Source organism: Micromys minutus, assembly GCF_963924665.1.
Source record: "Micromys minutus genome assembly, chromosome: 29".
Taxonomy (NCBI): Eukaryota; Metazoa; Chordata; class Mammalia; order Rodentia; family Muridae; genus Micromys; species Micromys minutus.
In genome coordinates, this window is record NC_137964.1 from 24270779 (window position 1) to 24293286 (window position 22508).

A 22508-nucleotide genomic window follows, 5' to 3' on the forward strand; every position below is an offset into this window, starting at 1 on the left:
TAGTGAGTCAACTTTCGAGCTGTCATAACATCTGTGTCTGGCAGGGTAAAATGATGTAAGTCAGATTTAGAGTAGAGTTCTTTGTGAGAGAGGGTTGTACCATGTAGCCCAGACTGGCCTTGAACTCATGATTCCCTTGCCTCCATCTCTTGAGTGCTGTACTTACAGATGTTCACTTCCACGCCTGACTGTTTGTTACTGTTGTTTTTATGTGTTACCAGTCCCCTCCTACCCCATCCCATTGCACACATAGAGTCTAAGACCCTGTCTTAGTCAGGGTTTCCATTCCTGCACAAAACATCATGACCAAGAAGTAAGTTGGGGAGGAAAGGGTTTGTTCAGCTTACACTTCCACATTGCTGTTCATCACCAGAGGAAGTCAGGACTGAACCTCAAGCAGGTCAGGAAGCAGGAGTTGATGCAGAGGCCATGGAGGGATGTTGCTTACTGGCTTGCTTCCCATGGCTTGCTCAGGCTGCTTTCTTATAGAACCCAGGTCTACCAGCTCAGTGATGGTACCCCCCACAATGGGCTGGACCCTCCCCCCTTGATCACTAGTTGAGAAAATGTTTTACAGCTGGATCTCATGGAGGCATTTCCTCAACTGAGGCTCCTTTCTCTGTCTGTCATGTTGACACAAAACCAGTCAGTACAGACCCTAATGATATCCTTGTTGCTGGTGTGTGTGTGTGTGTGTGTGTGTGTATGTGTGTGTGTACTGTCTGTGGTGTATCATAATTGTTTATTTCTTTTTCCTTGTCCTGGGTGTTGTGGATAGAGTAGAGGACATTATACAAGCTATACTCCCAATATAGGTCTATCTGTGATCCTTTAGAGCCAGTTTGATTTCTTTTTTCTTTTTTTTTTTCTTTTTCTTTTTCTCTTTTCAAGACAGGGTTTCTCTGTGTAGTCCTGACTACTCTAGAACTTAAGATTTGCTTGCCTCTGCCTCTAGAGTGCTGAGATTAAAGGCATGCACTATCTAGCTTAGTTTGATTTCTTACTTTAAAAAACCTGATTATGTATGTGTATGTATGATGCATGAGTGTGGGCACATGTGTGTGGAGGTCAGAGGACAACTTTCAGAAGCTGATTCTTCCACGGTGGCCTACAAGGACTGAGCTCAGGCTTGCACATCAAAAGCTTCTACTTCATGAGCTGGTTTTTAAAGAGTTATTTATTTCTGTTTTGTGTGTATGAGTGTTTTGCCTTCATATACATGTTCTGTGTGCTTGCTTGGTATAGACAAAGGCCAGAAGAGAGTGTCAGATTCCGTGGAACTGCTGTTAGGTGGTTGTAAGCTAAGTGGTGCAGGGGACTGACCCTGATCGTCTGGAAGGGCAGCCAGTGTTCTTAGCTATGGAGCCGTCTTTCTAGTTCTCAGGTTTCAATTTTTTATGTTGATTTAATTTACTTAAAATTGGATTCATAAAACATTGATACTGGATTTGGTTCCAGGTTGTCTGTTTTTTCATAAAGTTTCTTTTACATTTATTTCACTTGTATGTTTGTTCGTTTTTGTATGTGTGTGTCTACACACATGCACATATCATGATATGTAGAGGTTAGAGGACAACTTGTGGGTCTTGGGACTCAAACTCATTTTGTTGTCTAGGCAAGGGCCCTCACCTGCTACCCTGCTGACTCTCTTAAAATTTAATATCTGGATTCTTAAGTTATGATACTTAGGTGATCTGAAATCGTTTTGTCTTGACATCTTGCTCCCATCCAAGGACCTGCTTCTTCCTGTGGTCTTAGACGTTACTGTCATGGAATTACACAGACCTGCTTTCCCGAGTCTGAATGGAAGCTGGACTGGTAGTGAGGTCCTCACATCACCTGTGGACAGGCTGCAGTTGCTCTAATCCATTTGATGGCCTGTGACTTCTACCTCCCACCTCTGCTGTGGGCAGCTGGTCTTTGTCTCTGCTGTGGTTCCTCTCTGGACATGTTGGGGTCTTGCCCCACCTGAAGTGATGCAGTGTGGTTCTGTGATCCTTGTTTTGTGGGGCTTTCCCCAGTGTTCACTCTGGGAGTTTTCTGTTTTCTCAATTGGATTTTGTTTCTGTTCTTTTTAGAGTTCTTATTAGACAGATGTTGGATTTCATATTGATTCTTTAACTTTTAAACCTCTTTTTCTTATTTTAACTTTGTGTTTTGTTCGCTTGTTTTTAAAAGATAGAGACTCTATTATATAGTCCCTCACTGTTCTGGAACTCACTGTATAGACCAGACTAGCCTCAAACGTATGAATATATATGCTTGCCTCTGAGTGCAATAAAAGGTGTATATACATCCATTCCAGAGTTTTAGTAGACTGTATATTTTTTTCCTGTGTACTGAAGTGTTTTATCTGAATGTAAGTATGTGCATCACGTGCATGCAGTACCTTCAGAGGCCAGAAGAGGGTGCTATATCTCCTGGAACTGGAGGAGTCATGAGCCATCCTAGTGTGCTGAGAATTTAACCTGGGTCCTCTGGAAGAACAAGCAGTGCTCTTACCCACTGAGCTATTTCTCTAGGCCTAGGTGTTGTTTAAAAAAATCCCTCTTTAGGCAGTGACTCCCCTAAATACTCTGTTCTATTCTAATGACTTCCCACCCCACCCACATCCATCATTTTTTTAAATGTGCTTTTATTTTCAGCCCTGCCTTCTGTTCCTCTCATTCCCTTCTTATGTTTTAATGTTCAGGCCTTTTCTATATAGAAAAGTGCATTATCTGTTAAGATTGACTTTTTCAAAGCTTACTAGGAAGTAGCTTTGCTGGGAATAGACCTTGGGTCCTCTGAGGGGCAGCACGTGCTCTTAATCACTGAAGTGCCTCTTAGAATTCCCTGTCACTCCAGCTCCACCGTGCCCTCTTCTAGCCCCTTCAGATATCCATACACATTTTTCTCTTTCCCTCTCCCCCTCGACCCCTTTCTCCTCTCCCTCTCTGTACCCCCCTCCCACACATTAAAAAGAGAAAAGGGGGCTGGAGAGATGGCTCAGCAGTTAAGAGCACTGACTGCTCTTCCAGAGGTCCTGAATTCAATTCCCAGCAACCACATGGTGGCTCACACCATCTATAATGAGATCTGATGCCCTTTTCTGGTGTGTCTGAAGACAGCTACAGTGTATTCATATACATAAAATAAATCTTTACAAAGAGAGAGAGAGAAAGGGGGTAGCTTTGTAGCTCTGGGCAGAGTGGCTTACTGGTGGGCAGCATCCTTAGAATGGATGTATGGATGAGGACGAGGGTTGCAGAGCTGTCTTAGTTCCTGTAGGTCTGTTCTATTGGGCATATTGGTCTTTGTAGAGACTTCTCTGACACTGCCAGGCCTAGCACCCATGATCCAGTGTCAGGCAGAAAAAGGCAGCAAGGCTCTCAGGCAGGAGTCTTAACCTACGCCCTCTTTTCCATCGTATGTCTTATATGTGTTCTCACTTGTGCCTGGTAGCCCTGAATGGCAGCTGGTTTGGGCAGTCACCTAGTGGCATGGGATGTGGCAGGGCCTGGAATTCCCCTGTTTTTTTAGATAAGTTTCTGTTATTTATAAACCATTCCCGTACCTTCTGCTATAGCCGTGTGTTCTGTCCTCATCTTGGGCCTTTCTGGGGCGCCCACTGTGTAAGGTCTGACTGGCCTCAAATTTGCCGTCCTTCTCCTTCAGCCTCCTAATGCTGGGATGACAGGGCTGTACCACCGTATGTATTTTTAAATAATACTGGGCGTTTTGGTATTGCATTTTTATTCTCTAAAATAGATGTAGGAAAATCAAATAAAAATTTAAAAGACTTTACAAATACATTTTACTATTATGTTAAGGGCTTGTATTGCTGCTGTTTTGTTCTGCTTTTAAAATTGTTTCAGAGTTAAAAGGCTTTCAAACATTCTATCAGGAATCGTCCCATCCCCTTTTCCAGAACCATTGCTTCTCTGTTGGCCTTTCCTTATGACCGTGGCAGTTTGAAGAGTGCTGTTCCTTTGTTACCTGTCTAGTTCTGTGTTCAATTCTCTCTTCTCTTTGCAGCTCTTAGGAGAGTATGAGTCCCTCGGCAAAGAGCATGGGCGAGTAAAGGTAAGGGCAAAGGCTCTGATCTGGGTTTTACACAGGGCTTCCATAGGTACTGGCTTGAGAAGCAAAAGACCTGGTCCTTCTTCCCATTCTCTATCTATAGGTGTTTGAAACAGTGTTTATAGTGTTTGCCCTTCCTGTGCTGATATCTTTATTTTCAAATGTCTGCCCTACCTGACTGATATATTTGTGAGGTCTGTTAATTTGCCAAATGCCATTGAATGGCCGTTGCATTTGATGCGGGTTGAAAAGAAACTGGGCAGAAGAGTTTATTGCATATACTCAGATGACCATCTTCTCCCTGTAAGTGTAAAATCAGAATGCTCAAAGCAGTAGTTTTTATAGGGAAGTAAAAACCTGTACATTGTATCTGCATTCTTAACTGAAGCTGTTTGGAGTTGCATATCTGGTCTTGGTGAGTGCCCATAGTAATGCTGGAAGTGATGTTTCCAGCCAGTCTACTGAATGCAGTAGGAAATTATGGATTTATAAGGTTAGTGGACCCCTGTACCTACAGCTAAGACTGAGTTCATTGTGCCTGTACATCATTGAAGGTTTTCCTTGTACAGTTCTGCTAAGCCTTGGACCTAAAGTAGATCCCTCTTACTGTGAGCCTGCTTCTAGTTAGGCAGGCAGGGGTGCATCTGTTAGAGTCCCTGGGATAGACCAGTTTACGCTGTCACTTCCCCCTTGAGTTGCCCAGATTGGTTCCACAGCTCATGTCATCCTGGCTGAGTTCCACTGCAGTTAAGAGCTGGCTGTGTGGCCTCACATTTGCTTTATATTAGGCTTTGGAGTAAAAAGTTCTATCTGCATGCTTATCTTCAGTTATGTAAATTCTTGCTCCCCTTAGGATACATTAAACACAACTGAGAACAAATTGCTTGATGCCCACACTCAGATTTCCGACTTGAAAAGGTAGGTGTCCTACTAATAAAATGCACTGCTAATTGTCCCATTTGAGATCTAGTTTTTATCCTAATCTTTGGACATGCAAATGTATTATGTTTTACCTTAGAGATTTTTAAGCGATTAGAATATATTGGTGGTTGAGTCTGCATTTCTCCAGACATTTTGCTTTGTTTCTCTCAGCATAATAAGTCTGATCATAAATGATCCAATATGGGAATGATTAGAAATACGTAAATTAGGGCTGGGGAGGTGGCTCAGTGGTTAAGAACACACACTACTTACTCTTCCAGAATATGAAGGTTCAGTTCCCAGCATCATGGGAGGTGAATTGCAACTTCCTGAATAACGTGTACATGTACATACTATTAAAATTAATTCTTTTAAAAAATTTTTAATGATGAAAACAAAAATACATCTAAATCGAAGCTTCTGGAAAAACCATTTGTTCTTCCCTGTCTTGTATCGCTCCTCAAACTTGACCCTGGCCTCCCACCTGGCCTTGCACTTCAATACTGGGTCTCTGAACACATCCTTGTTGACAACAGTTTTGTCCAAGGGGATGTCCACAGAGTACCTTGTGGGCATGAAGTGGTTGTAGTTATAAACTTTCACAGAGGACTTGATCTTGGATCGCTTGGCGATTTTCTTCTTGCCCATGGCAGCTGTCACTTTTCGGGGATAATGGTCAATTCCAGCCACCAGGGCATGGCTGTAAGGACCGTCTGATGTATCATCATCAATGTTCTTCACGATGACGGCTTTACGTCCTGAGTAGCGTCCAGCCAGGACCAGCAACACCTTCCTGGGTTTCATGAACTTGCCCATTTCGACAGCAAGCAGCCGGCTTAAAATTAATTCTTTAAAAAAGGAATATTTAAATTGACCTTTAAGTATACCTTTTATAATTTTGTTTGGGTCAAATCAAACCCCAAGGTTAGAGAGTCACTTTAATCTGAAAGGTGTATACAGAAAAGAGCTGATTTGTCACTTCTCTGATCCATTCACTCCTTCCCACACTGGAGAATGTGTCTGTTATGCTAGAGCCGTTGCTTTCCAAGCTTGCGGGCATTCCCTCAGTCATGTCCTCCAGATATCATGTCCCTCAGCCATGTCCCTAGGCCATCCTGCTGGCCCAGTACTAAAGAATGGAAAAGAGGGGCAGCGAGCTGATGACTCCCCCATATCCCACAAGGTGGCAGGAGAGAACTGACTCCTGAGAGTCACTTGGCCTCTGACTTCCATATAAACACACACACACACACACATGCCTGAACACACACACACACACACACACTATTTGAAATAAATTTAAAGAAAGAAGGAAAGGAAGGCTGTGCTAAGTGGAAACAGACTGGGGTGGTTATCTTCTAGTGAGAAAATTGAAGAGAGCTTTTATTATGAACATGCTATAAATAGGATGAATTGCTGCCTCCTCTCTGAACTGAAAGTTGTTGAGAATATTTTACTTTTTATTATGTCTGCAGAGCCCAGTGTATTTGTTGCCCTGATTGTTCCTGTTTTTTCTTTTTTCTTGTTTTCTTTTTTTTTTTTTAACTTTTCCAAGTTTAATGGAGCCATTTTACTATGAAGAAGATTTCCAAGCAGCAGGCTTTCACTGCCTCCCTGCAGAGGAGGGTTAAGTAACATGCGGCCGTTGAGCCGCACTTGTAGTCTGTGTCGATGTGCTTCATTTGTCTAACTGCTTTTGACCTAGGATGATCTCAAAGCTTGAAGCTCAGGTGAAGCAGGCAGAGCACGAGAGTATGCTGAGTCTTCGTCATGGCAATAAAGCTCCCTCGAGGCCATCCCGGGCCAAGTAAGTGACTCCACTCAGTGTCCCTGCAGTGGGGCCTGCTATTAATCAGAAAGCCACGGTGAATTATCTGTAGTCTTAGATGTACATTAAAGTCACAGTCACTGGACATCATCTACATCCCTATGAAGAAGCAGCTGTAAGGATAAGAAAAGCAGGTGGCGAGAGCCTAGGGCAAGCGTTGTGTTCCTGATGCTGTCTCCACCACTCTCCATGTGACCATAAGCATAGCTCCTACTTTTTTTACTCTGTCATTTTCATGTAAGCAACTTTCAAAAAAATACAGAAGTGGGTGTGGGGTTCCTGGAGCTGGTGTTACTGGTAGCTTCGAGCCACGAAACATGGGTGCTAGGAGCCAAACTTGGGGCCATTGCAAGAACAGTGAGCTCTGAGCCACCTCTCCATCCCTAAGCAATTTTTAATGAGAGTCATATATGAGATCATGTTTTTCAAGTGTTTCTTCTTCATATTTGCCATCATTTTCCTGCTTGGTTTTTCATTCTAGAATCTTTTTGTTGTCTTTGTCCTTTTACTCTGAGGATAATGTGGACAGTTGTGGCATTAGTTCACCCCCTCCCCCATCTCTATTCAATGTGGCTTACAGCCAGGCATGGTGGGACACACCTTTAATCTCCGCATTTAGAGGCAGAAGCATGGATCTCTGTGAGTGTGAGGCTACCCTGGTCTACATAGTAAGCTGGGGCTACATAGAAATACCTGTCTCTAAAACACAACAGTAACAAACACCAATGTGAACAGCGAATTCCTTTCTATGAACTGGACTACTTTGCTAGTTTGTTGACCTATGTAATGTCCTCCCACAACCTGAACTCCATCATCTTTCTGATGGGTGTAGTCCGACATTGTCCTGTACTCTGGATCTTTGAAAAGAAAGGAAACAGTCTCTCAAACTCAGTCCAACATTTAGTTGTGGGTATCTGCGTCTATTTCAGTCAGCTGCTGGGTGAAGCCTCTCAGAGGACAGCTAAGCTAGGCTCCAGTCTGCAAATGTAACAATATTAATAGTGTCAGAGATTGGTGCTTGCCCATGGGATGGGTTTCAGATTGGCCCAATTACTGGTTGGCTCTGTACCCCATTTTTAAATTGGGTTATTTGGTTTGTTGAATTCTTAAACTCTTTATATATTTTTGAATATTAGCTTTCTGTCAACTGTAGGGCTAGTAAAGATTTTTTCCCAATCTGTAGGTTGCTGTTTTGTCCTATTGACAGTGTCTTTTGCCTTACAGAAGCTTTTCAGTTCCATGATGTTCCCTATATCAATTTTTAAAAAATATTTATTTATTTATTTTATGTATGAATACACTGTGGCTGTCTTCAGAAACACCAGAAGAGGGCATCAGATTCAATTATAGGTGGTTGTGAGCCACCATGTGGTCGCTGAGAATTGAACTAAGGACTTCTGGAAGAGCAGTCAGTGCTCCCAACCCCTGAGCCATCTCTTCAGCCCCCCTCCTCCATATATTATTGATCTTAGAGCCTGAACCATTAACAATCTGTTGGGAAATTATCTCCTGTACCAATGTGTTAAAGGCTATTTCCCACTTTCTCTTCTTTGAGATTCAGTGTATCTAGTTTTATGTTGAGGTTCTTGATCCACTTAGACTTGAGTTTTGTGCAGGGTGATAGATATGGATCTATTTGCATTTTTCTGCAGACATCCAGTTAGACCAGCACCGTTTGTTGAAGATGCTTTCTTTTTCCATTGTATGGTTTTGGCCTCTTTGTAAAAAATTCTACCAGAGAACTCTTACAGCTGATAAACACCTTCAGCAAAGTGGCTGCATAGAAAATGAACTCAAAGACAAATGACAAACAGGCAGAGAAGGAAACTAGGGAAACAACAGCCTTCAAAATGGCTACAACAAATAATATAAGTATCTTGGTATCACTCTAACCAAGCAAGTGAACGATCTATGTGACAAAAACCTCAAGTCCTTGAAGATCTCCCATGCTCATGGATAGGTAGGATTAACAATGAAAATGGCCATTTTACCAAAAGCAATCTACAGATTCAATACAATCCCCATCAACATCCCAACATAATTTTTTACAGACCTTGAGAGGATATTTCTCAACTTCATATGGAAAAACAAAAAAATCCATGAAATCCAAAATAATTTAGACCAATAAAAGAACTTCTAGAGGAATTACCATCCTGACCTCAAGCTGTACTACAGAGCAATAGTGCTAAAAACGTCATGGTGTTGGTACAGAGACAGACAGGTTGATCAATGGAATCAAACTAAAGACCCAGAAATAAACTGACATTTTAGCTTTTGTTAATTGAAAGGCCTTTGGGGATGAATCTGGAGTAAGTTGTGGTTTTCTGCTTTAGTTCTCTAGAGTTGTCTTACTGTAATCTTTGGTTTAGTTTTTGCTTTTGAGACCGTCTTTATTATGTAGCTCTGGTTGGCCCAGCACTCAGTCTGTAGCTCAGGCTGGCCTCAAGCTTGCAGTGGTCCTTTCCCCTCTGCCCCCAAATACTGAGACTGCAGGAGTGCCCTGCCCTGGCACCTGCAGTCATCCTGGGTGACACGTCTACAGGAGAAGGCCTTAACTGCTAGAATTTGGTTCTTAATTATTATTTTGGTATAAAGTATATTAATAAGTAGTTCGTTACTTCATAGTGGTGTCTGTCAGAAAAATGAAGTGGTTTCTAACCTTCCTAAGCTGTCATTGTCAAAACACTTTCTGCATCTTTGTCGAGTTATCATAATAGAATATGATGGGTTCTTGTATTTAAAAGAAAAGTTAGGAACTGGAGAAAGGACATAGCAGTAAAGGCTCCCCTACTCCAGAGAGCCAGAGTGCTCAGCATCCACGTTGGCAGCAAACAGTCACTTGTAACTCCACCTCAGGGGGATATGACACCCTCTTCTGAACTTTGGGAACTGCACTCGTATACACAAGCTTCCACTCACAAACACACATATACCTATGATTTAAAAAGTGTACTAAAAATCTTTTTTTAAAGTAAAGAAAAATTAGGGCTGTGCTGTATCTCAGCAGCTAAAGACAGTTGCCACAGAGTGTGAACACCGAAGCTTGAGCCCACATGGTGGAAGGAAGGACCAGTTCCTGAGAGTTGGTTCCTGACCTCTGGTTTCCACACATGAACCATGACACACATGCGTGCCTACTCTCACAATAAAAAGAAGCCAATGGATCTTAAGAAAGAACATTTAGGCAGATGTAGCAGTGTATATGTTTGCAGTTCCAGCTCTTGGGAGATAGATGCTGGAAGGTCAGTCAAGGCCATCCTTGGCTACACAGCCTGGTCCATTCCAAGCCTGGGCTATGTAAGATCTTGTCTCAAACAGAAAACAACTCAAAGCAGACAGAAAGAACTGAAGGTAAAGATGAATTTTTGAGAACAAGCAAAAGAAGAGGCATAAAGTTTGGGATTCAAGAGTCTTTTGTGGGTTGGCATGCATGTGTGCCAGGGCTTCGAGGGTGCTGCTTATTCATATTGTTATGAGCAGGAGGCAGAGTGATCATATGTATGACCTGCAAAAGCCTGTGACCGTTCCCAGCGGCTAGGCCCCATTGCCCTAAGGTTCCATAACCTTCCCAAGTAGTACCTGTATCTCAGGACCAGATGTTGAAACACATGGGCCCGAGGGGGGCATTACATTTATACCATGATATGTGGCTGGGACAGCACAGCAGGAAGTCATGTAGCTCTGGGTGACATTGTGGATTAATCATAGCTGGCTTCCTAAGTTATTGTAGGCCCTGATATGGAGCCTTGCACATGTCCATTGCTTGGCCCAAATCTCCCCCCAAGCCCCCTCCCCATCCAAGCCCCCACAGCCCAACCCTGACCACACAACTCCCTTCCCTTGGTGGTCTTCCTCTGTCTGTCTTTCACCTCTAACCCAGGTGTTTATTTACTCCAAAACTCAACACAAACACAACTCTACAACCGATTGCTTTTCTCTCAGGTTTATATATTCAACTCTCAATCCACAAATCCTCTACACAACAAGATTGCACCAAATAGACAAAGATACAAACTGCCCTTCTGTGTGACGTATTAGACCTGTAAAATCCTTAATGTTCATAGCTTTTTGACACCAATGAATCCCACCTGGGTCCAGCTGGTCCTTGGGAAGCTCCATGTTGCCATGATCACTACCCTCCGTCCTCTGATCTCTGAGACCTCTGCCTTTTCTTCACCTCTCTTATCCCACCCAGTCACACTGGCTTTTCTTTTTTTTTTACTAATTAAAATGGGAAGGTTCAGATGATGTCACCTCTTGAGTAGTGACTGGGAAGCCCTTCTTGGGCTTCAGGACAATCTACAAGTCCATTGAGAATTCTCTTAATTTTATTTTAAGTTGTTTTGAGACAGGGTCTGTCTGTGTAGCCCTGGCCGACCTAGAACTTGCAATGTAGCCTAGGTTGCCTTATCCTCCTGACCGTTTAGCCTGAGTGCCAGGATTAAAGGTGTACGCCATTATACCTGGCATAGATTTTGAAGATTGTGTGTGTGTGTGTGTGTGTGCATGTGTGTGGTGTTCATTTGCCATGATATATATGGAAGTTAGAGGATAATTTCCCAGAATCCTTTACTTCCTTCAGTATATGGATTTGAGGGATGAAACCGAGTCATTAGTCTTTTGGGGTAAGTGCCTTATCCACTGACTCATCTCCCTGGCCCCTGAAGATTTTTGTAAAATAAAACAATGCCACTTGATTTTTGTATATATAAAATTTCTGCCACGAGAAAGAGATGAATTAAGCCATTTTGGTGCTAGGAGAGAAGTTTCTGGGTATCTGGAATCTCTAAGAATGATGGTTGAGGGACAGGGATGCAGCTCAGTGTACAGAGGTGCTTGCCACCAGATCTTATGACCTCATACATGGCTGAAGAAGAGAATCAACTTCCAAAAGTTGTCCTCTGACTTCTACACACACCACAGCATGTCTGTGCACACACAAAATAAATAAATGTAATATGAATTTCTTATAATTATAAGAAAAAATAATTTGGACCATTCTGGAGGTGAAACTCACAGAACATGGTTGTGTATTGGCTGATGAGACAAAAGAGAGACAGGTCATAACATATAAAGAAATCAGACCATTGTGATGATTTTTGTTTGTGATTTACATGGACTTGAAGCAGAAATCAAGTAGGCAGTTGCAAATGTAGGCTTGGAGTTCAGAACTTACAGCCTGGAATTAGTGTTGGAGCAAGTTATTCCCGAATGGTGCTTGCAGGCTTGATAGGAATTTTGAGTGTCAGTAGGAGTGGGCGCAAGACAGAGCTCTCAGGAGCCCTGCTTTCTTGTTGGGCAGAGGAGTTTGGCAAAGGAGCCAGGCGGCACAGCCGCTCAAGTGAGGGGAGAACTGAAGCCGTCATAGTCACTGAATGTTGCTGAGACATCGGGCAGTAAGGACTGAAACAGCCTGTTGGATCTACAAGCTGGAGACTGCTTTGACTCAGGAGTGTGGAGAGTGCTGAAGACAGCCTACATGTCTAGCACCTGGAAATGCATATGTTGGGATGTATTTATTCAGTGTGGCCGTGTGTGATGGGAAAGGCTTGGCAGGTTGCAGCCTTTAGGCCCAAACACCATAATTTTTTATAATGTGTAGAACTGAGGAGCTTTTAGTGGTTTTGGCAGAGCTGGGGCCCGTGTGGCTAAGTTGGAAATGCTCTTGCTTTACAAGCTCCAGAGTCTGAGTTCGAGCTCCAGAACTTATGAAAATGCTAGGTGTGGGGCTGGAGAGATGACTCAGCAGTTAGAGCACTGGCTGCTTGCTGTTCCAGAGGACCTGGGTTCGATTCCAACACCTACATGATGGCTCACAACTATCAGTAACTACAGTTCTAGAGGATCTGACACCATTTCTTGCTTCCAGGAACACCAGTCATGCATGTGCACCAGTCATACATGCAGGCAAAGTGCTCCATGACATGTGCATACCCCTCCCAATAAATACACACAGACATGTATAGACAGAGTAGATTTCTAAAAAAGAAAATCAAGGAACAATTTATCTGGGATAGTTCCTAAGGTCTTTGTGTCCACTCACATTATAAGATGACCACGTGTTCTTTTAAGTCTATACCAAGTCAAGCTGCTGTGCTTCCAGGTTAGCCATAACCAGTTCTTATATGATTTATGAAGTCATCTGTAAGTATTACAACAAATTCGTTAAAGCGCTGGTGATAGGACCCAGGGCCTGGAAAATGCTAGACAAACAGTGTTCCCAGTGAGCTACACCTTCCTGACCTTCAGTAGGAAATAATTACCACCAACTTGAGCATGTACAATAGTTCTAATCTTACAAACGCAATCAACGTCTTAAAACTGAACAGGAATGCTGAGCAGCAGCTGAGAACCTCGTCTGCTATGAGCAGGGACCTGTGGGACTGAAGACACTCAGCAGAGTGTTCATTGTTTGTAGTGAAAATCTAAGGGGCGTGGAACAAAGTGAAGACCTTATGCCCAGTATCAGTGCACTGAGCATTGCCCATGTGTGTGCACGTGCTCGAAACCTTTAAAAGAAATGCAGACATTTTGAAACTGTGCATCAATATGTACTTGCCGCTGCTTATGTACAGAAGCCAGAAGACAGCATTCAGGAGTCAGTTCTCTTTCTACCAAATCATTTCCAGGATCAAACTCAAGTCTCAGGTTGATGGCAAACACTCTTACCTACTGAGCCATCTCAAAGGCGTGTGTGTGTGTGTGTGTGTGTGTGTGTGTTTGTGTGTGTGTTTGTGTGTGTGTATGTGTGTGTGTGTGTGTGTGTGTGTGATTTGTTCTAATGACAGTAGAAATAAAGGATGAATATTTAGAATACAAAAGATCTATCATAACTCAGTAAGAAGGAGACAGTTTCCTCCACAGAAAAAGGAAAAAGAGATGTGAAGTTGCACAGAGGAAGAAATTTAAATAGCTAATAGCAGTGAAAAGAGGCTCATTTCCCCAAGAAATCAGGAAAATGCCAGTTAAAATAATAGCATGCACCGTTTTTGTCATCAGATAGGCCAGACTTAATTTGTTCCAAAGTTTGGCAAAGGTGAAGAAAGGAACTCACACATACCAATGGCCACCTGCAGATTGATGGCGCCTGTCTAAGGACTGTTTGGCAGTAGCCAGAGAACTGAAGGTGATGGATACCGCTCAAGTTTCATACTTACGGTTTTAGACATTTGCTTTAGGTTAATTCTCCCACACGTTAATTGCAGCATTGTTGAAACAGCATCTGCCAGGAGACAAAAATCAGCAGAGTGCAGTCAGACCAGAGAAGTGATTGACAGCCCTGCATGCCAGCATGAATAAACCATGAACATACTGTGGAGGAGAAGCATTAAAGGGTGTGGATAGCATGCCCTTGTTTAACAAACGCAGCTATACATATGTATACAATGTTATGTCTCACAATTAAAAACAAATATGGCTAAGATCTAAGCATCTGTTAAGACTGAGAGTAGGTAGGTGGGCGCTTGTTGTAGTATTCTCTGTAATTTTCTAAGAATGTTTGAAATGTTTCTTAATTTAAAAATCGAGGGAAAAGGGCTCTGCTCTGTGCTTAGTGGCAGAGAGCCTGTGAAGCAGTGGACAAGGCCCAGGGGCAGCTCCAGGTTCACTGGGAGATCTTTTCTGAAAGGACAAGAGTGGCCTGGGGTTGAAGTGAAATCTAAGGTAGCAGGTGAAGTATGATATGAGCAGAGAGGAAGACGGCGTTCTCTTAGGGTTTGCTTCCTCTTTGAAGTTGGACCTGAGGTTCTCTCCCGATTGAAGGCCACAGTGAAGAGCTTGCTGATCAGGGGAGGAGTGTCCAGGATGGAGCTGCTGAAGTAGTCCCAGGCAGGTGGCTGTTCAGCAAAGCCCAGCCATAGGGGATGGGCAGGAAATAAGGCCACCGTTGTCAGTCAAGCTACAGGTTTTATTTGGGGTCAGACAGTGAGAGTTGGAGTCAGGGTTGTGCATAGTTGAGGTGGTGGCTGTGCATTTCAGAGGGGACAGAGGAACTGGAGAAGCCGGGATTGATTAGTGAGCTGAGACCTGGGCTTGCTGGGATGGCAGTTGGCAGCAGTAGGAACATAGGTGGGAGAGGAATTGGGTTGTTTCGTTTACTTAGAGCTGTGACCTCTGATTATGATGGTCTACCCTTGGAGGTAGATGACTTTGTAGACCGAGTCACTTGGTCTAGAGGTCAAGAATAGCTCTGGAAGTTGCCTAGCGTGGTGGTGACAGCAGGCCTGGGGATAAGATAGATTTGTGCTGGTTAATTTTGTCAACTTGATGCAAACTGGAGTCATCTGGGAAGAGGAAACCTCAACTGAAAAATACCTCTATCAGATCGGCCTCTCTACAAGTGTGTGGGGCATTTTCTAATTTCATGTGAGAGAACCCAGCCTACTGTGGGCAATGCCACCCCTGTGCAGGGGCATAGTATAGAGGAAGGCTGGCTGTACTGGAGCCTGGAGAGCAAGCCAGTAAGTAAGCAGCACCCATCCATGATCTCTGCTTTGTTTCCTGCCTCCAGGTGACTGCTCGAGTTCCTACCTGTCTAAGTAGATCAGTCTGGCCTGGCACTCAGAGATCCATGTCCTCTGCATCCTGAATGCTAGAGTTTTAAGGCATGGGCTACCACACCCTGCACTGGTTCAAAGTCTAGTGTAGGGTAGGGGTTGACTAGATGTAAACCTTGACAAACTAAGTTTTTAAACATTATTACTATTGACATTTTATTTATTATTTGAGTAAGTAATATCAACCTTGGAGAAGAGAGGTTTAAAAAATAGTGTGTGTTTTATTTATTGTCATTTTGTGTGTGTGTGTGTGTGTGTGTGTGTGTGTGTGTGTGTGTGTGTGAGAAGGTCAGAAGACAACTTGTAAGAGCCTATTCTTCCTTCCCATAGGTGTCCCGGGTGTTGGGTTCCATATACAGACAGAGGAAATGATAGTCTAGCCCTGTGCTGCTGGTACCACAGCCCCTCCGCAGTGGGGTGGCAGCCTGATACTTGTGACTGCGACACAGGAGAATGCAGATAGTGTTTGTAGGGAATGGGAAGGCAGCCATGCTTTATCTGCTTACTGTGAGCTAGTTTAGAGAGAAGGGGCTACATGTGTTAGAATGCAGGCAGGGGCTGTGCAGAGCCTTGAGTATCCGGCTCCTCTTTATCTTAGGGGCTGTTCAAAAGTTCAGTTGAATCTTAAAACCTTAAGATAGCCAGATGGTGGTGGCGGCACATACACCTTTAATTCCAGCATTTGGGAGTCAGTTTGAGACAGCCTGGTCTAAATAGCAAATTCCATACACCAGGGTACCACAGAGAGAAACTGTCTGGAAATCCTTTCTCCTCTCAACAAACAAACAAACACAAAACAACAATACAATCCCTTAAAATAGAATTCATTTTAAAGCATAGGTTGTCCATACATAATTTCTAAGTCACTGTGCAAATATGTTCATCAAACTTGGAGATGGGTTGTTTTGATATAAATATTTGGTCTAAGTTGAAGTGCAAGGGGCTTTGTGGTTAAGAGCATTAACTGCTCTTCCAGAAGATCAGGGTTCAAGTGCCAGTACCCACATAGGGGCTCATAGTTGTCAGTAACTCCAGTCCTAGGGAATTTGATGTTCTTTTCTGGCTGTGTCGGGTACACACAAAATATTCACCCACTTTTCATACATGTAGATTTTCTCTAAACTAAAGTGCAAACCTTGTTATGCTGTGGAATGTCTCTTATCCCTACAGCACACTAGCCACCTCGGATGTCAGCAGGAGGAAGTGGCTGATTCCAGGAGCAGAGTACTCCATCTTTACTGGGCAGCCTCTGGACACCAGGGACAGGAAGACAGATAAGCAGCTGGAGGAGACCAGTGTTCCTGGGTGAGATAACTGGCCGAGCTCAGCTGAGGAATGCTTTTGTAGAGATGCAGTTGTCTTGGGGAGAGGAAACAGTCAGAAGTAGGCTGTGAAAGGTGGCGGGGGTTGGGGGCAAGGAGACAGAAACAGTTCCTGTCTGGGGATTTCTGCCTTCTCTTTGAAGTTGGACCCAAGGTTCTTCCTGGATTGTGAAAGCCAGGATAGAGGGCTGGTGGAGAGTGGACAGGGTGTGAATGAGCTGTCTTGCAGAGGTGGGAATTGCTAATTATGGAAAAGGGGTATCCACTCAAGATAGTGTTGATGAGTAGACACAGTTGGGTGACTGTCTTCCAGCAAAGCTCAGCTGTGAGAATGTAGACAGAATGCCTTGATTAAACACTTGGTCCTCTGCTTTTCACCCCCATGTGCTGGGATTTCAGCAGATGCCACCTCATTCACTTGTTGATCTTTTACTGTCTTATCTTCTAGAGCCGAATTTATGTGGTTTTGTTTTGGTTTGCTTAGGAAGCTTTCTTAGCAGCGGATCCATCTTCTTGGTCCTGAGAGGCTAATGCTTTTAGTATGTTTTACCTTCATGGGCTTTGCAGTGCTTCTCTGCCTGTGCTCAGGGGCACAGTGCAGACTTGTTAGGACAACAGGATAATCCTTTCACTCCTGGAATAGCCTGAGCAAGCTCAGCAATGTACTCTGGGTACCATATAGATAGAAATCTTTGCATATGCGAGCTTGTTTAAATAAAGGACTATGAAGAACTGGCTTGCCATGTGCAGGTTTAGTTTTAATTACTTGCATTATAATAGCAGCCATATGGACCTAATGGTCAACTCTCCTGTTACTCCCTGACTGTCCTAGTAAACTTAGCATGGTTTGCTATAACTAATGGGCATAGACTTAGATATGTTTATGGGTTTTTCCAATTCGGGTGCCAGCATGGCAGAGGTCTTAGAGAGGACCTTCCTCCTGGTTTCACTTAACCTGTTCATGGTGTACACCAGACAGAGTGCCCTCTGTTTTCTCTCCTTTCCTCTCATTTTATATGTACTATTTTTCATTGTGTGTGTGTGTGTGTGTGTGTGTGTGTGTGTGTGTGTGTTGTGTGTTTATGTACAGGGACCTCCTGAGACCAGAGATTTTTTTTTTTTTTTTTTTTTTTTTTTTTTTTTTTTTTTTTTGAGGCAAGTCTTGCTGTGTGTCCAAGGTTGGCCTGGAACTCTTGCCCATCCTCCTGCGCCAGCCTCCTGAATACTGGGGTTACAGCCATGTGTGCTCCGTCAAGCCTTCCTTTCTTCTCTTTTTATAAGGACCTCCAATCCCATCATGGGGCTCCTCTCTCGTGACCTGTCTAATCTCCATTTCTTGTTAGGCCCCCAGCTCCAAATACTTGCAGCTAAGCGAGGCTGTTATCTGGGCATTCTGGGCCGGGGGCATGCATGCAAATGTTATGCCTACAGCGGTTACAATTGCAGCTACTGTTTTAGATACCATTCTCCTCCAGAAAAGGACTCTTCACTTGGAAGGTCACCAGCAAGCTTACTGAGTAAGAAGAAGAGGGACACGCCAGACACACCACCGATCATCAAGGCTCTAAAGGAGCTAGATGAAGAAAGAATATTGAAAAACTGGGGGACACACACAGAGAAAGAGGATTCCTCAAGTAGTGAGTATTTCTTTTTCAATGTTAAGGTTGATTTTATTTTACATCGGTGTCTTGCCTGCATATATGAATGTGCGCCACGTGTAAACCCAGTGCCCGTGGAAGTATCAGATTTCCTGGAACCAGGGTTGTGAATATTTGTGAACCACTGTATGAGTGCTGAAAACTGAACCCAAGCCCTCTGCAAGAGCAGCGAGCAGTCCTCTTAACTGATGAGCCATCTTTCTGCACCCTACCCCCAGTAGTATGCTATTCCTTTTATTTTGAGGTTGAAAGAAACAGGTATCTGCCTTCTTTAATTTAGATTATGTTCTTTACTATTAGATTTTCAACCAAGCATGGCACTGCACACCTTTAATCCCAGCACCTTCAAGGCAGAGGCAGGAGATGGAGGCCTGCTCCAGTTTACATAGTATGTGCCATGTCTGTCAGAGCTACATAGTGAACACCTGCCTCAAAAAATAAAGTAAGATTCTCAGATAATAAATGAAGTCCTAATTTATGACACCGCTCCAGCTCCATTTCATAGATAACTGAGCCTTAATAATAATTAATCATTGTCCTAGCCTAGCATGTACCTTTTATATGAAGCAAACTGCATATCATGCTCTGATCATTTAAGAGGCCTACATTGAGATGGCCCAGTGGTTAACAGCGTTTGTTCTTGCAGAGGACCTGAGTTCAGTTCCTAGCATCTACGTGATGGCTTACAACCATCTGTTAATTCTAGTTCCAGGGGATGTGATGCCTCTAATCTCTGTAGGCACCTGCAGTCATGTGCAAATATCTATATGCTGACATACACACTTATATATAATAATAATTAATAATGATAATAATAATGATGATGTCTTCAAGAGCTGGGCCGCACAGGCACATAATCCAGTTCTGTGTGCTATATAGGAGGATTGAAATCACACCCTGCCTGGACTACTGAGTAAGCATCTCCATCTGCTTGTCTTACTCATACGTGTTGGAAAATGGTGGCAGCCATTTTATACTAATAAAATGAGGAATTAAGTGGGCAGTGGGGGTACATGCCCATTTTTCCCAGCTTGTGGAGGCTGAGGCAACAGAATCCAGAGTTTCCAAAAATATAGAAGAACAGAAAGCTTTTTCTATTTTCTTTCTTTCTTTTTTCTTCTTTTTGTGATTACTAAGAGAGGAAGAGGAATGTCTTTCAAGGTGTGCTTCTCCCACAAGTCTAGGACAGTAGTACTCTGTCTCCTCCCTCCTTCTTTCTCTCTGTCCTCCACCCCTCTTCCTATTTGAGACAAGATCTCATGGAGCCCAGACTAGCCTGGAACTCATGAAGCTGCTGAGGGTAACCTTGATTTCCGGTCTCTTGCCTCCACGTCCCCAGTGTTGGCCTCATCTCACCATGCCTGGCTCTCTTGCTCTCTCTACTTTCTGCCGTGCTCACCTCTCAGACCTACCAGGCACACTCCTGGATCTGTGGTGCTGCATCCCACAGCAGCAGCTCCTAGTGCGCACGTTAGGAATCTGCTTCCTAAAAATAAACTCTGTGAGTGCTCACCTTGAACGCCAGTTGCAACAGGAAGCCAGGATGCATTCATTATAAACTCCTTCCCAAGCATTTTATCACCACAGTGCAGTACATTTGCAAATCACTATTGCAGCCTAGATTGAAGTGCTTTGGGAGAGAGTGTGCCCTCCGTGGAAGACCTTGTGCCGTGAGAGCTGTGAAAAGCAGATGGTGAAAACCAGGCCTGGCTTATTTTTTTTTGTGTGTGTTTGTCTGATGCAGAATTAGTGAATCCTCGGCAAACTGAACCTTCAGTCAATATAGGCCGTTCCCCAGAGAAATGTGCCCAGCAGAGACCAAAGAGACAGAGTTCGGCTTCACAGAGGTCATCGTCTCTCCCACCCTCCAATCGGAAAGCCAACACTCTAAGTAAGAGATGTGTGTGCCCTGGGCTAGGGAGAGTGACTTCCCGTGCACTTTTACTTTTTCACTATGCTGTCAGCTTCAGAGAGTATGCTGAACATGGGCAGGGTCCCTGAGCACAGCCAGAGAATGAAATTGTCTGGGTGCACAGATACTACAAACAAAACCTAAGAAACCTCATTATATGCCAGGACTGTGGTAGAGGTCTGTCATCCCAGCTACCTGGGAGGTTAAGGATTAAGGTTCAAGGCCTACCTAAGCTACCAAGTGAGTTCAAGGCTAGTCTTCAACTTGGCAAGCCCTGTCTTAAAAAGTTAAAAGGGCTTGGGATATAGCTCAGTGGTGGAGACCTGGCCTTGCATGGATGGGGTTCTTAGTATCTTAAGGAAAAATAGTTGGTTCTGAAAAGCCAAAAGCGTTTGAACGTTTGGATCACGTCAATAGCTGTTAAGCACTAATTGAGACAGTTTCCAGAGGTCAGAGAGGATTCTTTTTGCAAATCTGCCCTGTACGTGGTGTCGGTAGCTTTTCCTCCCCACGGTGTCGGTAGCTTTTCCTCCCCACGGTTCCCGGCTTGCTCCTAGCTTAAGCACTGACTTTCCATGTCCCCGGTGTCTACATTCCCACCCGCTCAGGGAAGTCTATCTTTCCTGTGTTCCAGGAACAATCTCTACTGCACTGGTGTTTCTGTCTTATTTCCACTCGACTTCTAAAATCTTGAAAAACCAGTTTTGAGCCAGAGTGCTGAGACTATAGTCTGGTATGCTAAAACATCAGCAGGGGTTGCCTCTAGACATTAGAATTACGGGTTGTTTTATTTTCATTTTGTGTCCTCTGCAATACTGTCAAGTTTTGCTGTGGAGTTTCATTATTTATAAAATTAGGAATAAGTTCTGCCAGCATAACCCAGGTGAAGAATTACATTTCTTCTTTGTTTTCTTCTTTAGCAAAAAGAGAGATTATGTTAACACCAGTGACTGTGGCTTATAGTCCTAAGCGGTCACCTAAAGAAAATTTGTCCCCAGGATTTAGTCATCTTCTTAGCAAAAATGAAAGCAGTCCAGTTCGGTAAGTTCTGTAAAGTTGTGGAATTTAAAATGCATTATTGATTTTAAGAACATTTTATTGATTTTGTGTGTGTGCATATATGCTTGTGTGAACATATTTGTCTGTCTGTGTGTGTGTGTGTGTGTGTGTGTGAGAGAGAGAGAGAGAGAGAGAGAGAGAGAAAGAGAGAGAGAGAGAGAGAGAGCATGTGTGCCATGGTAAATTTGTGCACATCAGGGGACAACCTGTGGAGCTGTTTCTCTCCTTCCAGCAAAGGGGTTTTGGGTATTGAACTCAGGACAGAGGTTTAAGGGCAGGTACCTTTACCTATGAGCCATCTTTCTGACCCCAGTGATGATTTGGTGCTGTGAGTATGGCTCCAGCTGTTGCTGATTGTTTAGTTATCAGTCCGGCCTGTGGCTCTAGGTCCTTTATGTGGGTATCATATGGAAAATCAAGTATTGTAATGTGTGAAAATAGTTTTTAACTATGGAAACTTGCTATTGCTAGATCTTAAGTGCCGCCTCAGCACCTCAGCAGAGTTTAGATGTAGAAGAGGCTCTCTGTGCTCCTGAGGAGGAGTGTGATATAGGGACATTTGATGCCAGGTAGTAGGCGTCTCTGTAGCTGCAGGGTACATCCACTCCTGAGGTTGGCCAGCTGTGAGTAATGAACTGGGAAGGACTTGACCACTGGATTCTAGACACAGTGGCCTAAGCACAGTCAACCTCACTTTCACCTTCTGAGTAAGTTGGGTGCTGTGCCTGCCCTGCCTGTTCCAGAAGCTTGTCATGGAGGTCAGAGGATGCACAGCAGCCAGTGCTTTAAGTTCCTGATGTAGAAATAGAACTTTGTGTCAGGAAAGCTAAATTCAGTTTCAGCTTTGGGGTCATATAACTAGCCTTCTTTTAAGAAAACGTGTAACTGTGAGTTAACAGGGGAACCAGCTCAGCTCTCGAGAGAGATAGGAAAACTCACTTCACATTTTTCTCACAAATAACTTGCTTCATTCACTAGATTTGATATCCTTTTGGATGATTTAGATACCATTCCTGTGTCCACATTACAACAAACCAATCCAAGGAAACAGCTCCAGTTTCTTCTCGATGACTCAGAAGGTATCTTTTCCTAAAAATTGATAGTTACAGCTAGAGGCATTCATTTCCCAAAATTCTGGTGTCTGTAAGGCTCTCAAGATGGTCTCTATCTGAGTGTCCTATGTGCTTCCTG

The 22508-nt window shown here is 43.5% G+C and overlaps 2 protein-coding genes across 2 annotated transcripts in view; one reads left to right on the forward strand and one right to left on the reverse strand.

Annotated features, from left to right (window-relative positions):
- MPHOSPH9 (M-phase phosphoprotein 9) overlaps window positions 1–22508 on the forward strand; it is a 62181-nt gene that overhangs the window by 33681 nt on the left and 5992 nt on the right. Inside the window, exons 13-20 of the mRNA XM_080941448.1 lie at window positions 4018–4065; window positions 4916–4980; window positions 6689–6790; window positions 16537–16671; window positions 18147–18325; window positions 20091–20237; window positions 21179–21299; window positions 22296–22396. Coding sequence (XP_080797574.1) covers window positions 4018–4065; window positions 4916–4980; window positions 6689–6790; window positions 16537–16671; window positions 18147–18325; window positions 20091–20237; window positions 21179–21299; window positions 22296–22396 — 898 coding nt within the window. The remainder of the gene's footprint in view (window positions 1–4017; window positions 4066–4915; window positions 4981–6688; window positions 6791–16536; window positions 16672–18146; window positions 18326–20090; window positions 20238–21178; window positions 21300–22295; window positions 22397–22508) is intronic.
- Window positions 5041–5799, reverse strand: LOC308439244 (large ribosomal subunit protein eL27-like; the record flags this gene model as incomplete). Its single annotated transcript, XM_080940993.1, has 2 exons — window positions 5041–5045; window positions 5388–5799. 2 exons carry the CDS (start codon window positions 5797–5799, stop codon window positions 5041–5043), a joined length of 417 nt encoding a protein of 138 aa, XP_080797119.1.